This window comes from Antedon mediterranea, chromosome 4, assembly GCF_964355755.1.
Source record: "Antedon mediterranea chromosome 4, ecAntMedi1.1, whole genome shotgun sequence".
Classification (NCBI taxonomy): Eukaryota; Metazoa; Echinodermata; class Crinoidea; order Comatulida; family Antedonidae; genus Antedon; species Antedon mediterranea.
The window spans coordinates 26,486,710-26,501,687 of record NC_092673.1 but is presented as its reverse complement, the minus strand read 5'-3'; the positions used below and the strand labels follow the sequence as shown (position 1 = coordinate 26,501,687).

The 14,978-nt window shown below is 36.2% G+C and overlaps 2 protein-coding genes across 3 annotated transcripts in view; both read right to left on the bottom strand.

The window, feature by feature from the left end:
• LOC140047069 (metabotropic glutamate receptor-like) overlaps nt 1-14,978 on the bottom strand; it is a 47,178-nt gene that overhangs the window by 25,876 nt on the left and 6,324 nt on the right. Inside the window, exon 3 of one of the 2 annotated variants that reach the window (XM_072091879.1) lies at nt 11,515-14,978. The exons of the other annotated variant lie outside the window; for it this stretch is intronic. Coding sequence (XP_071947980.1) covers nt 14,448-14,978 — 531 coding nt within the window. The 3' untranslated portion in view covers nt 11,515-14,447. Of the gene's footprint in view, nt 1-11,514 lie in introns of those variants that run through there. 2 annotated transcript variants of the gene reach the window in all.
• Nucleotides 1,321-3,321, bottom strand: LOC140046190 (probable G-protein coupled receptor No18). Its single transcript, XM_072090747.1, has one exon. It carries the CDS (start codon nt 3,294-3,296, stop codon nt 2,100-2,102), a length of 1,197 nt encoding a protein of 398 aa, XP_071946848.1. The 5' UTR covers nt 3,297-3,321; the 3' UTR covers nt 1,321-2,099.

The window sequence follows — 14,978 nt, the reverse complement described above, 5'->3', positions numbered from 1 at the left end:
TTGCAGTGGTTTACATTGCCACTTAATGGCAAAAAAGTACATTTTTTGATTACTTAAAGCAATTGGTCTGTATACGAAGACGGTGGCTTCCTAAACCATATTAATATTAAAATAAACTCCGCGCTCCCTTCCATAGAGCATCGTTTGGCATTTTGATAGAATTTTTACTGTATTTTATCACTTTTTGATATTAGTTATATTGTATTTTTTTTATATCATGGAGGAAATTTCATAACAATATACAAGAGCAAAGCATTTAGGCAATATTGTATTCCTTGTGTCGACAGTATTTATCTCTACTATAATTATATAATTAATATAATATGATATTGAGTAATATTTTTGTTGTTGCAATATTTACAAATTAAACTCTTCATTGTGTATTTTATATTAATAAATTTATTTTATATTTCTAGTTTTTATCGAGTAGGCCTATAGTGTAGTATATTCTAATAATAATTACAATTTTTATATCGGACAATAAATGTTGTGGAAATGGTACATTAATCTCTGTTACATGTTCTATCGATTACCTGGTAATTAGTGTGACAGTGGGTAAAAATAGCATCTTAACGTCTCTTACGCATTTCATAATAAATTGACGATCTTCGATTAGAAGAGGGTTGTCTCAAATTCAACTAGGGTTGAGTAATTGAAAAATTAGACAACCTTTTTACAGAATGGTCGTGTAAAATATAATTAGTTTTTTGTTTGTTTGTTGTAGTATAAGTTTTAATACAGATGATATTTGTTAAAGAGCAACGTGCATTCGGAATTTCAGATACCAAACGCGGACAAAAATAAATCCTGTATGTATTTTCAACAAAATATTATTTCAAATGTTAGCGTCAACGGAAACGAAAATTAATTGATGGCCAAAAACAGAAAGAATATACTTGCGTTCGTATTATCAACATTGGTACGCGCGTATTATCAACATTTGTGCGCGCGCGTGTGAAATTAGGTGTATGTTGTAGGTTAAGTAAGTACAAGCTCATTTTCAAACAAACGATTTTGTGAATAGAGTCACACAACCCAGGATTGAAACACGTATATATAACGTGCTTCCATTCTAACTGAATGATTGCATTGCGGTGAGTTTGTATTGTAATTCGTCACGAAATCGTATTAACCATCTTGACGACACAACATGTCTTGAAAAAATATCAACATGAATTGTAACACACTTTTATAAACAAAAAAAGCTAGATTTTATGTTTGCATTTTGATAATTTAAATAACGACAAAAAACAGTTTTCTACAACGAAATTGCATTCTGAATGTTACGATTTAATGTCACGTAATGCCTTCTAGCAAAATACAAACAACACGTTCACAAATGATAAAATCTAGTTTTTAATATTTACGATGCTCAAGGCATTAATGCAAAAACTGCTTTATTTGTAATCGTATTGGTTATTTATACCCCATATGTGTAATTACGTTTCTGCAAGAGTAATGAAACGTCTAGGACTGTTTAACCTATACATTTGAGTGATGACTGTGACGGGTAATGGAATTATTAGCACACATAAATATTCTGTTCGTCCTGCATTGTTACAAAAATGTTGAATAACACAAAACCTCGCTTAATTACGTTGATACGGCAAGAGTTTTTACATCTAGTCGTGTGAACGCAGCACTAACAGAATCACTCTCCGCAAATACAAAACGAGGCAAATTGCTTGTGATCTGATTAGAGCTGCTGACGCGCGTGCGTCTTTATACACACTATTTCAATCGATCATATTCGACCATCTCAAAGCCGATTCCAAACCTAAATTTGAATAGAGTATATATTTTTTTAACGCGCTGTTTATCATAACTTTATTGCTTTTGTTCTGTTTGTCCTTTCGAGTCAAAATTCGATGTGAACATGCCAAATTGCATAGTCTGAACACAGTCATTATTCAACGTTATTTTCTTGAAGAAAAAAATCGATGAACGCTTTTAGCTGACAAAAGTAAGCTGAGTTTACATAAACGTTTCTACAATATTCAACGCACTAATAAAAGCTTATAATAGTAGGCCTACATACAGTAAGGATTTGCCTCATTATAATACTGAATAATCATTGTTATGAAGTTCATTTGTGGATGCTACGAATTAAAACATCGGTCGATACGAAGCAACTTTTTAAATGCATTACGAAATTCTTTGTTAAACACTGTGTATAAAGCTGGATTGACAATAGAGTTACACCAACCAAGCCAGAGGACAAAAGACATCAGTTTTGGTCCAAACTCACAAGATGTACAAATAGCCCCGGCTACGTTTATTGTAAAGAAAGGCAACCAGCAGGCAACGAATGTCCCTACTACAATCATCAACACAACAGCTGCCTTGCGTTCCTTTGCTACCGATATTTTCTTCTGCGATTTCAATACATTGTTTTCACACGCACGCGGAATGCTTCTGTTTTCTGTCTCTTCTTTGGTTGCAAGGTTTGGAGTTTCTGTAGGCCACGTGACACTTTGGTTTCTATTAGATACAGTTTGAGTTTCTGAAAACCCACCGCTTTGTTGGTCTGCTTCTGCTGGCACCTTCCTTTTTGGATACATCACAGCTACAGCCGCTATTGCTGGGCCAACACGTCGATTTGCGCGAAATTGAGCTGTTTTAAATATTTTATAATACAAAAACAGTATGATAAAACACGGAATGAAAAACGAAAAGCATGAAGAAATAATTGAATAATATCTAGCGTTTTTGTCAGATAGAAAACATACGCCGTCTGAATAATCGATAAAAATAGTAGCTGGTGCTCCGACTATTACAGATACTACCCAGACGATGATAATAACTTTTCGCGCCATAAAAGCAGTACGTTTGGATGCGTAGGATAGTGGCTGTGTTACGGCGCGGTATCTGTCCACTGAAATGGCGCCAAGATTAATAATCGACGCTGTAGATAACGTAACATCTAACGATGTCCATGCGTAACATATCATTTTTCCAAAAATCCATTTTCCTTCCAGAACCTCCAATGAAATCGCTAATGGCATAACTAAACCGGAGACCAGAACATCTGCTACCGCAAGGGATACCACAAAATAGTTGCCCACAACACGTAAGGTCCGAATCTTCCACACGGCTAAACATACCAAAATATTTCCAAAAACACCACTGAGGCAAAATACTGACAGTACAACAACGATTACAACATTGCCGACTGTAAAGTCATCTTCCACATCGGCGGAGTCAGCTGTATAATTTGAGCCCATAATGTACACATGAGTGAGTCTACTTGTGTCAATGATGTATTCATCTCTGCTCTCTCTCTCTTCTTTTATCATCACTCATTATAACACAAGCACTAGAGAACATCTAAGCTTTTCCACCAATCAGCGCCCATGGTCACCGTGACGAAAATCGTCCTCGATCTATCGGTTTTTACTCCATTAAACATCTTTTGTATGGCAAATGAAATAAAAGCAAATTACTTGAATTACAAAAACGTTGATGTTTGAATTGTACATTATATGAATTAATACATTTGACAATTTGAATTTCAAACAAATGGAAGTTTATACATAAATCATGGCTTAAGTATATACTTTGTGTTTACACAACACGTCTGATAATCTGAATAACATTCATTACTTTTAAAATCTTTTTCATTTAATATTGTTGAATTTGGATGCGAGGAATCTAAGCTTTAGTATTACATTATCAGAAAATGTGTTATAAATTGAGATTTAGGTATATTAGATTCTAAAAGCAATTTTAGAAATAGTCTTTAATTTTAGAGAATAAAAAGGTAAAGAAGAACAAAATCAATCTCGTTATCGTACATATTAACTACACGATTGCACTTACTGCCTTTTCGTAACCTTAATTTGTAAGTTTGTCTTACTTATAGGTCTAGGTTGCGAAATAAATGGTTATACTGCCAAAGTTAAGACGTACGACATATTAAATATACTTCAATTAGTTTGTTTGGAGAATTTTTTAAAATACGTATAAGGATTATCGCAAATAGCATGCGCGACGAATGGTGGGAAGGATTTAGGAGCAAACGTCACGATGTGTACGTACGTGATTTGTTGTTTGTACGTAGGCCTACGCGTAGTAACGTTTGTTTCCAAACCCTTCCGATCATGCATTTTGCAATGACGTTCCTCGCGAAATCAAGCTATTTGCGATAAACCTTATTATACAGAGTAAAATATTGAAATAACATACATGAATGCAATGACCGTTGGCGTGTCAAATATAAATGAAGTAGAACACCAATGATCCAGCGCCAGCTTAGTTCGTAATTGAATGTTTAATAACCAAATCAATCGATCCACAAATTAGGCAAAGTAACATTCAAGTTTAAAATCCACATTTCTTACGAGCAATGGAATTTATATATAGGTTTGGAATGAGCTACATGAAGATATTAAAAATGTGAACTCTGTCTCTCTTTTTAAGAAACTGTTAACTGCTAATTTCATGTAGCTTTATTTAAATGTAGTGTATTATTTAATTTTATAGTTAGTAAGTGTATCCTTGTTTCATTTTATTTCATTGTAATTGTTTTATTACCTGTTTTGATAGTAATTATTACCTGTTTTGATAGTAATTAAGGTCTTTTTACATTTATTTTTGTTGGTGTTTTCCTTTAAACACGGTCTTACTGAAAAACAACTTTCAGTTGAGTTAAGTATCCGTGATTAAATAAAGCTTATTATTATTATTATTATTATCCTCAACAATTAAGGTCCAATATACGGACCCACGGCAGCCGCGCAGTGCAGCGCATGGACGACAGGGACTGAGATGGACCTGTTTGTATACCGGGCCATCCATACTCTTCCGAAAGATGCACTGTACACGAGCCAGATATGTAGACTCATATTGATATTATAATGAACAATATCTCTATGGTAGATTTGGCCTCCAAATTTCCGTATCCGAGAAGACTTGTTCTTCACTAGGTCGAGGAGAGGTTGTGCTGACTGTATTGCACGTTTTGCGGCGCCTCTGTGGTCTTAACCGCTTGTCCATCTCGATTAAATGCGGAGAAGGGGCAATGGGAGACGACAACACAGGCCCGGGTTTCATTTCTACATTCAATTGTTACTTGTATATGCTATTTGATAAATATACTTTTTCATAAAAACAAAACATTCAACTCACGCCGCATCTCAACCTTTAAATTTGTAAAAGATTGCCGTTAATTTGTGTTCGGCGGTACAAGATCGTGGACAGATTCTTTAATTGAACAACTGTCTAAAATAATTAAACAGTCTAGCATTTGCAGTAAATTGATGTATGTATTTATGTAAAGTAAGTTGGGATCAGTGAAGCCAATTGCTCTACGGCAAAGGTACAGTAGTGCTGTGATGAATTCATTACTTTTTTTGGTGCAAACGCATTAATGGCAACATGAACGCAATTAAAAGAGGAACGCATTTATCAAAGCAATAATAGAGCACATAAACGTATCTAAACTACATGCCATTTAGTAGACCATTATTTATGTACAATTTCCGTTTAATTTTTAGTGTAAAAGGGTTTTCTATAATTTTAACATAATAATCTGTACAAAATGCACCATACCTAAAGGTTTGCGCAATTAACGTGCCACGAACTAATCAAACGCGACAATTACAATATTATAAGTCATATCACAAGATAAAATACGTGACTATATCAATTCCGGAATGATATATTGCTGTGCTTACGTCACGTAAAAGACACAGATTAAGTTTGCCACAAATCCGATTGGGAAAGTTACATTATACAGAACATGGAAAGTAGGAAAGATAATGTAGTAATTATTGTCCGCAACAACCACTTAGTATTCGACTTATGAATTTTCAGATTAGACAAACTACAGTACATAATGTACACGACTTAGACTAGGTTCTAGCACGTAATGAGTAAAGATAAATATTTTGGCACATATGGCGTTTCATACGTATAATACTCACAATTTTCAGACACGACTATACACAATTGTGCTCTACCACCCAAATGTTCTCTACGTGTACACGACGATACCCAGATGCTCTACGTGTATATGACTATACCCAGATGCTCTACGTGTATACGACTATAACCAGATGCTCTACATGTATACGACTATACCCAGATGCTCTACATGTATACGACTATACCCAGATGCTTTACGTGTATACGACTATACCCAGATGCTTTACGTGTATACGACTATAACCAGATGTTCTACGTGTATACGACTATACCCAGATGCTCTACGTATATACGACTATACCCAGATGCTCTACATGTATACGACTATACCCAGATGCTCTACGTGTATACGACTATACCCAGATGTTCTACGTGTATACGACTATACCCAGATGTTCTACGTGTATACGACTATACCCAGATGCTTTACGTGTATACGACTATACCCAGATGCTCTACGTGTATACGACTATACCCAGATGCTCTACGTGTATACGACTATAACCAGATGCTCTACATGTATACGACTATACCCAGATGTTCTACATGTATACGACTATACCCAGATGCTTTACGTGTATACGACTATACCCAGATGCTTTACGTGTATACGACTATACCCAGATGCTCTACGTGTATACGACTATACCCAGATGCTCTACGTGTATACGACTATAACCAGATGCTCTACATGTATACGACTATACCCAGATGTTCTACATGTATACGACTATACCCAGATGCTTTACGTGTATACGACTATACCCAGATGCTTTACGTGTATACGACTATACCCAGATGCTCTACATGTATACGACTATACCCAGATGCTTTACGTGTATACGACTATACCCAGATGCTTTACGTGTATACGACTATACCCAGATGCTCTACGTGTATACGACTATACCCAGATGCTTTACGTGTATACGACTATACCCAGATGCTTTACGTGTATACGACTATACCCAGATGCTCTACGTGTATACGACTATACCCAGATGCTCTACGTGTATACGACTATACCCAGATGCTTTACGTGTATACGACTATACCCAGATGCTCTACGTGTATACGACTATACCAAGATGCTCTACGTGTATACGACTATACCCAGATGCTCTACATGTATACGACTATACCCAGATGCTTTACGTGTATACGACTATACCCAGATGCTTTACGTGTATACGACTATACCCAGATGCTCTACGTGTATACGACTATACCCAGATGCTCTACGTGTATACGACTATACCCAGATGCTTTACGTGTATACGACTATACCCAGATGCTTTACGTGTATACGACTATACCCAGATGCTCTACGTGTATACGACTATACCCAGATGCTCTACGTGTATACGACTATACCCAGATGCTCTACGTGTATACGACTATACCCAGATGCTCTACGTGTATACGACAATACCCAGATGCTCTACGTGTATACGACTATACCCAGATGCTCTACGTGTATACGACTATACCCAGATGCTTTACGTGTATACGACTATACCCAGATGCTCTACGTGTATACGACTATACCCAGATGCTCTACGTGTATACGACTATACCCAGATGCTCTACATGTATACGACTATACCCAGATGTTCTACGTGTATACGACTATACCCAGATGCTTTACGTGTATACGACTATACCCAGATGCTCTACGTGTATACGACTATACCCAGATGCTCTACGTGTATACGACTATACCCAGATGCTCTACGTGTATACGACTATACCCAGATGCTCTACGTGTATACGACTATACCCAGATGCTCTACGTATATACGACTATACCCAGATGCTCTACGTGTATTTGTATACGACTATACCCAGATGCTTTACGTGTATACGACAATACCCAGATGCTCTACGTGTATACGACTATACCCAGATGCTCTACGTGTATACGACTATACCCAGATGCTCTACGTGTATTTGTATACGACAATACCCAGATGCTCTACATGTATACGACTATACCCAGATGCTTTACGTGTATACGACTATACCCAGATGCTCTACGTGTATACGACTATACTCAATTGTTTTATACGTGGCTATACTCAATAATTGCGCACGTGACTATACCCAATTTTCTGTACGCGTACACGACTATACCCAATTGCACTACGCGTACACGACTATACCCAATTGTCTACGTGCATGACTATACCCAATTTTCTACGTGCCCGACTATACCCATTGCGCTAAATACCTCACGATACTCAATTGTGTTTTCTACGATCACACATACCCATTTATTTGTGGTACGTGTATACACGCATTTAAAGTTGCTTATCTGAATGTTTTACACATTTTGTTTTATATGTTATTAAATGAAGTATGGTGTATGTGAAGCTATAAATCACGTGCAGAAAACAAATGGACGGCATTCAAGTTATTATGACAGACGAGGAATTAGTTATTGTACGGATGAATAGTTACCAACATCAACGTTAATTTTACTAATCTGCTGTATAACCACCAAGGGAGCTTAAAAAGCGACATTATTATCTAAGACTAATTGTACTCCCCTATTAAATGATTTCATATTTGAAGAAATAAATTTAGTTCTTCTGGAAACGATAGTCCTTGAGGAGGAGGCCCCTTGCTGTATTCGATCTTTTTGGTTTCTACTAGAACGCAATACAATGACGTAACCGCAACGCAATTGCTGATCATGCTTGTGATTGGTCAACTACTGTGTGTGGAAGTCAATAAAAACAAACAAACAAACCGTAAAGCTTGGTTCTACTAGGATCAGACACAACGTAAGCAAGTGATTTGACCAAAGCGATTGATTATAATTATTAACTGTCGCTTGTCATTGTTCAACTAGCCTGCGTTGCGCTTACATCCTTACGTTGCGTCCTAGAGTGGAAGCCAGCTTTGCATGCGTTGCACGCGCTTACATCCTTCCGTTGCGTCCTAGAGTGGTGGGAGCCAGCTTTACATGCGTCACGCTTACATCCTTGTGTTGCGTCCTAGAGTGGGAGCCAGCTTTACTTGCGTCGCGTTTACATCCTTGAGTTACGTCCAAGTGGGAGCCAGCTTTACTTGCGTCACGCTTACATCCTCCTTGCGTTGCGTCCTAGTAGGAGCCAGCTTTAATTGCGTTGTGCTTACATCCTTGCGTTGCGTCCTAGTGGGAGCCATCTTTACACTTTGCTTGCATTGCGTTCTAGTGGTAGAAAGCTTTACTTGCGTTGCGCTTACAACCTTGCGTTTCGTCCTGGTGGGAGTCAGCTTTACTTGCCTTGCCTTGCACTTACATCTTTGCGTTGCGTCCTAGTGGGAGCGAGCTTTACTTTACTTGCGTCGCGCTTACATACTTGCGTTGCGTGCTAGTGGTGGGACCCAGCTTGGCATTGCGCATACACGTCGTTGCGTTGGGTCAATCGGTGCATGGAACCAAGATTGATTGACATACTTTGGCTTATATTACACAATAAATTCAATCCACGAACCATTGAAAATTAATTTCGATAACAAAAAATAAAAAGCAAGGCCAGTATAACTAAGTAAAATAATTTGTTGTGGTGATATCACGTTGTGAATCTATTTATATGCAAATCGTATTTATACAATGTGATATTGTATTCTGTAAAGAAAATCCGTTAGCAATAGAAATCAGCCGACGCTTAATATGTATATTTATTACTTGTTGTTACTGACACAATTTGTTTCTTTGAAAGCCAGCTAAAGGCCCTATCAATATTGAGCGTCAAACGTAACATTTTAATATAATTATAATAGATATATTTCTTTACAAAATTAATTCAAATCAAAGGTGTATGTGCTATTGTACCGCCGTAAGTATTATAAATAATAAGGATGCCGTCTTATCGAAATGATGTCGGGGATAAAATTCTTTTGCGAGTACAGTAATTTAAATTATTTGATTAAATCTCCATTGTAGACAGTTATTTAAACACAACCAATTTTCGCGCAAATTTAATGTCGCGAAAATTAAAGGTGCGTGAAAAAAAAGATATATCAATGCGGCATGAGTTACGATAATGGCTTACAGGATTTATAGATTTATAAATGCAATATATAAGTACACGCACCGCATCTTTTTGTCAGCTTTAATTTAAATCATTATTTCAGAGCAAAACACGTCTAGAAAAAAAATAGTAAATCACTGTATAAGGTAAATATATTTCCCAGTAACAGACTGTATATCAATCCAATATTGACCTGTTTCTGAATTCTGTTTTTGTAATTTTAAAAAACAAAAAAATATTTGCTCCGCTCCGCTCTCAGTGGACGATCTGCACATCGTTTCGGCGATTGATGACGTAAAACACGCACAAGACACACAAGACGCGCGCAATTACAAATTGGATTAGCAACCGAATAAGCAACATATTACAATCTGCATGAGCTATATAATCATTGGATTTAGCGTGTCAGTTTCTTTCGTACGGTACGACATTTGAAAAAATTGGTTGTCTCATTATATGATTTTTTTCCATTTGTAAAAATTAGTGTCTAAAATTGAGACTAATCCACAAAAAATTCAAATATAACCGTTCAATCTTTTGGTACAGAACTAGGTTATACGAAAAAAAAAATAATGAACTTTTGTCGATTTATATATATCAAACAATTAACATATAGGACGCCTATTTTCAGTTTCAGTAAAAATGTCAATCGCTGTTTAAGCTTGGTTCCCACTAGCGACGCCATCTACGCAATGTAAGCAAATGCCCTTCTAATAATTGTGTTTCCCCCGCCTACGTGAAATTAAACCTACGATGTTTGCAGCACTATTGCGTCAGTTCGCACTAAAGCTTGGTTCCCACTAGAACCTAACGCAAGGACGTAAACGCAACGCAAGCGTTTTAACCAATGACAAGCGAAGTTATAGACAGCGAATAAGCCATCGCTTGTGATTGGTCAATTCACTTGCGTTGCGTTACGTCCTTGTACGTGTTGCGTCACTAGTGGGAACCACGCTTTATGATTACGCAATACAGCACTTTGCGTCGATACGTCGCTGCGTTGCGTTGCTAGTGGGAACCACGCTTAAGAGTGGTTATAAATGCTGTATCTATGTAGGACTACTTGTAGATGCATTTAAATAATAATCTTCATGTGTACTGTTGGGTGTTGTTGTAAAATTGTAATTGTGAATTGTGAATAAACATATAAATGACTAAAAAAAATATGATGCAATCAACTCGTGTACGCATTCATTTAAAACATTGTAATGTTTCTTGTGTTTCAGATTGTCAATGACATTTATATAACACCGATTTATTATTTAGTAGGCCTACCTTGCTTATCTTGAGGCTTTCAGTGTAACAGTACGTTGTAGTTATTTAGCATTTAGTATTAATTCACTCATAAATAAGCTTATTGCTAAAGCTTAATGGTTCATCGTAATGGCTAGTTATTTAGACCGTATTTCGAATTAAAAGATAAATATTTTGGCACTTATTGCGTTTCATACGAATAATCTTATCTCTATGAATAAATAAAACTGAGACAATAATTAAAACTTGAGTCTATGTAATGGTATACGCGCAACCGCAACGCAAGTGGTCGACCAATCACAACAACGACAGCACGAATGCTCCATGGTGATTGGATAAATGTCTATTTCTAGTGAGAACCAAGCATTAGCAAAAGAGTAACAAAAGAATTTAAACATGTGAGAATAAGTTTGCGTCCCGTAGAAGTACAAGAAGTAAACGGCTATGTTCAAATTTCAACTAAAATAGATGCAGTAGGCCTATAAAATCGAGGAGTCATGCCGTTTACCAGAATGTGGGACTATTTGGTGTTTTCAATATGTGTATTACCCACGTTTTACCTTGGCCAAACCTATCAATGTGACGTAATTCGCTTTATTAGTGTTGATAATTACTCTAAACACCAACCCGACATAATTATTGAAATAATAAACTATTGTTAAGCCTTCTTCCTATATGGGAACAGATGCTCATAATGGTCAGCTTGAATATGTTTAAGCTTGGTTCACACTTGGGCACAGCGAATTGAACATCCATTACATACACCCGACGCAGGCAATCTGGCCAATCAGAAGCGAAGGATTGTCTGAACTGTTACTTGATTGGTCACACGCTGGGCGCACGCGATTGCACTGCGTCCAAGTTAAGTATGAAACAATAAGCGGCTTCGATAAAACAAAGCAAATGCAACAAAAAAAAAATATAACTTTACTTCATATCTTCTTGTATTGTGGTTGATGTATTTCTACTAAAGCAAATGTTAGTTAATCTTCTGAGGACACGCAATAAGCTATTCTTCAATTCTCTCTACAAGGTTATGTATGGTTACGGAGATGCCATAAGGTATAATACAATTTGTCACTAAAAAGTGTTTTTTTTTATACGAAATGTTGAAATAATCAGACAAGATGTATTGTACAAAATCAACGAGAAGAACGAGAAGCAATTTAAACATGTACAGGTATATTATTGTCACGTTTCGATTAATGGCTAGATTAATATTAGATTAAAGCTGCATTATTCACACTATGCTGGACTTTAAGCTCTAGCTCTGTCCACACTATCAAAACTTTATGTGACAAAAAAGTTTGATGTGTCCAAATATAGTAGGCCTAGTGATATGCCCACATAATTATGATAGTGATATGACATCATCATGTCCATATATGGGCATATCACATTGTTTTGGTCACATAAAGGAATTTAATAGAGAAATTATAGGCGGCGCACTCTACATTGTTTTTGGATTTATCAAATTGCAAAAAAAGAAAATTTAAAAAAAATCTTAACATTTTTTGAATCAATTTCTTTTCTATATATATATAAATAACATTTATAAATAATATATAATTAAATAGAGCATATATCTAACATTTCAGCCGTAATAACAATATGGCCTATAAAATATCGTAATGATAAAGTATAAGCAATACAAATATTTTTATTATTTAATTTTTAAAATGTATGTAGCATTTAAAATTTAAATAAAATAAGTTCCTCTAAAATTCTTACTAATGATATTTCAAACAATATATCTATTCTTATTCTTATCTATTTTAAGCATTAGGCCTTATTGTGATATATTTTTTAACTTTTTGATATTGTACCCTTTTTTGGCCTATGCTTATTCTGTATGATGAATTCGATTATTGTAATGGGGAGCTGAGCTTTAATTCGATTGTAACGGGGAGCCAAATTTTACAATTTTAATTCGATTGTAACGGAGAGCCGAATCGTACAATTTTAATTCGATTGTAACGGGTAGCCGAATCTTACAATTTTAATTCGATTGTAACGGGGAGCCGAATCTTACAATGTTATATTTACAGTATCTTGTGACAATAAAGTATATCTATGTCTAATAATATTATTGGTCACAACCTACCACCCTAGGTTGCCTCCATTACGGGCTATTATTGAGAAACATATGCCCATTCTACAGTCCACAGAACGTCTCAGGACTGTTTTTCCGGAACCACCCATTATTGCATTTCGTAGACCTCCCAACCTTCGTGATATATTAGTCAGATCCAAATTTAAGAGTGAAATTAACTCCCATGACAGCCAAAATTTGGGCAGTCACCTTTGCGACAAATCTTGCAAAACTTGTTCATTGGTTGATTCTACTGAAAAATTTGAGAGTAACCAAACTGGCCGCATTTTTCGGATAAGACAGTCAATTAATTGTCTAACCAAAAACGTCATTTATCTCGTATACTGTAATATTTGTGGCAAACAGTACGTCGGAGAAACAAAAAACACTCTCCGTATGAGAATGACACAACATAGATCAGCTATCAAAACATTAAAGCTTGATCAACCTGTAGCCGAACATTTTAATTCAGCTGGTCACTCGATTGCAAATTTCAGAGTTATTGCAATAGACCACGATGTCAAATGGAGCGACAAAACTCGCAAAGACAAAGAAAACCACTGGGAATTACTACTTAAAACCACAAAACCTTTTGGACTTAATATTAGGAACATACTCCCAGATCGGTAAAATTATTCCATTGACTACCAAAATTTAAGTTTCAATATTAACCACCATTTTAGCTTTTTTTCGTTCCATTCCAAAATTGTTTAAATCTCTACCAAGCTACCTTCTTTGTTTTCTACTCTTATTCAGTCTCCACCCACTATTCAACACGCTGTTTCTATTGTTATATTTCTTTTATTCCTACCCAGGCAGCACTTGCCAACTCGTATGCTATGACTTTATCCAAATTCCCTCACTTGCACTGATGAAGGGCTAGTGTTGCCCGAAAGCTCTGCTAACTTTTCTGACTGTTTACTTTATCGTTTTGATTTAGCTTTTCGCTTTTTTTTTGTATCTCCATTGAGATCCAGCCACTGATACCCACAGCATTGTCATTTTTTTCAGTAATTTGCCTTTAGATCTAATAATATTATTATATATACATAACATAATTGCAGATAAGCGATATCTGTTGTATATTATACGCTTTTATTAGGCTGGAATGTAGGCGATTTTAACGAAATTATTACTTAAAAGTTTATTAGTGGTCACATGACGGAGACGTTGTCTGTAGACACGTCCGCAAACATTTGCTCCCGATTGCTACTGTTTTCCACAGTAGTTACGGGAGTGTTACTGCTGTGTGCAATCGGAATGCTCGACGTGCGCTTACTCGGCAAATTCCTATCCACAATAAAATATACAGCGTATAACTTTGACAGGAATAAGCAAACGAGCGTAGTTGACGCGTTGCCAACGACAGCACCGCATAGAATTGCACTACGCGTTACCGGTTCCGTCACTACGAAATATGACGGGATGAACACGACGAAGATAGACAGGGTGATGTAAACGCTTACACCTATGAACTTTGTTTCTTTAAAGTTATCGGGTAGTTTGCGAGTTCTGATAGCGTAGTAGCAACACAGACCAATCAAAATGATGTTGTAGATTGATGACGTAATTATTTCTACTTGTTGAAAGTTGCAACGAAGAGTTACTTCACGTTGATATAGTACGGGATTTTCTTTCACGGCCGCCGGTTCTTTAATAGTTATCCACATTATACTTATAACCAA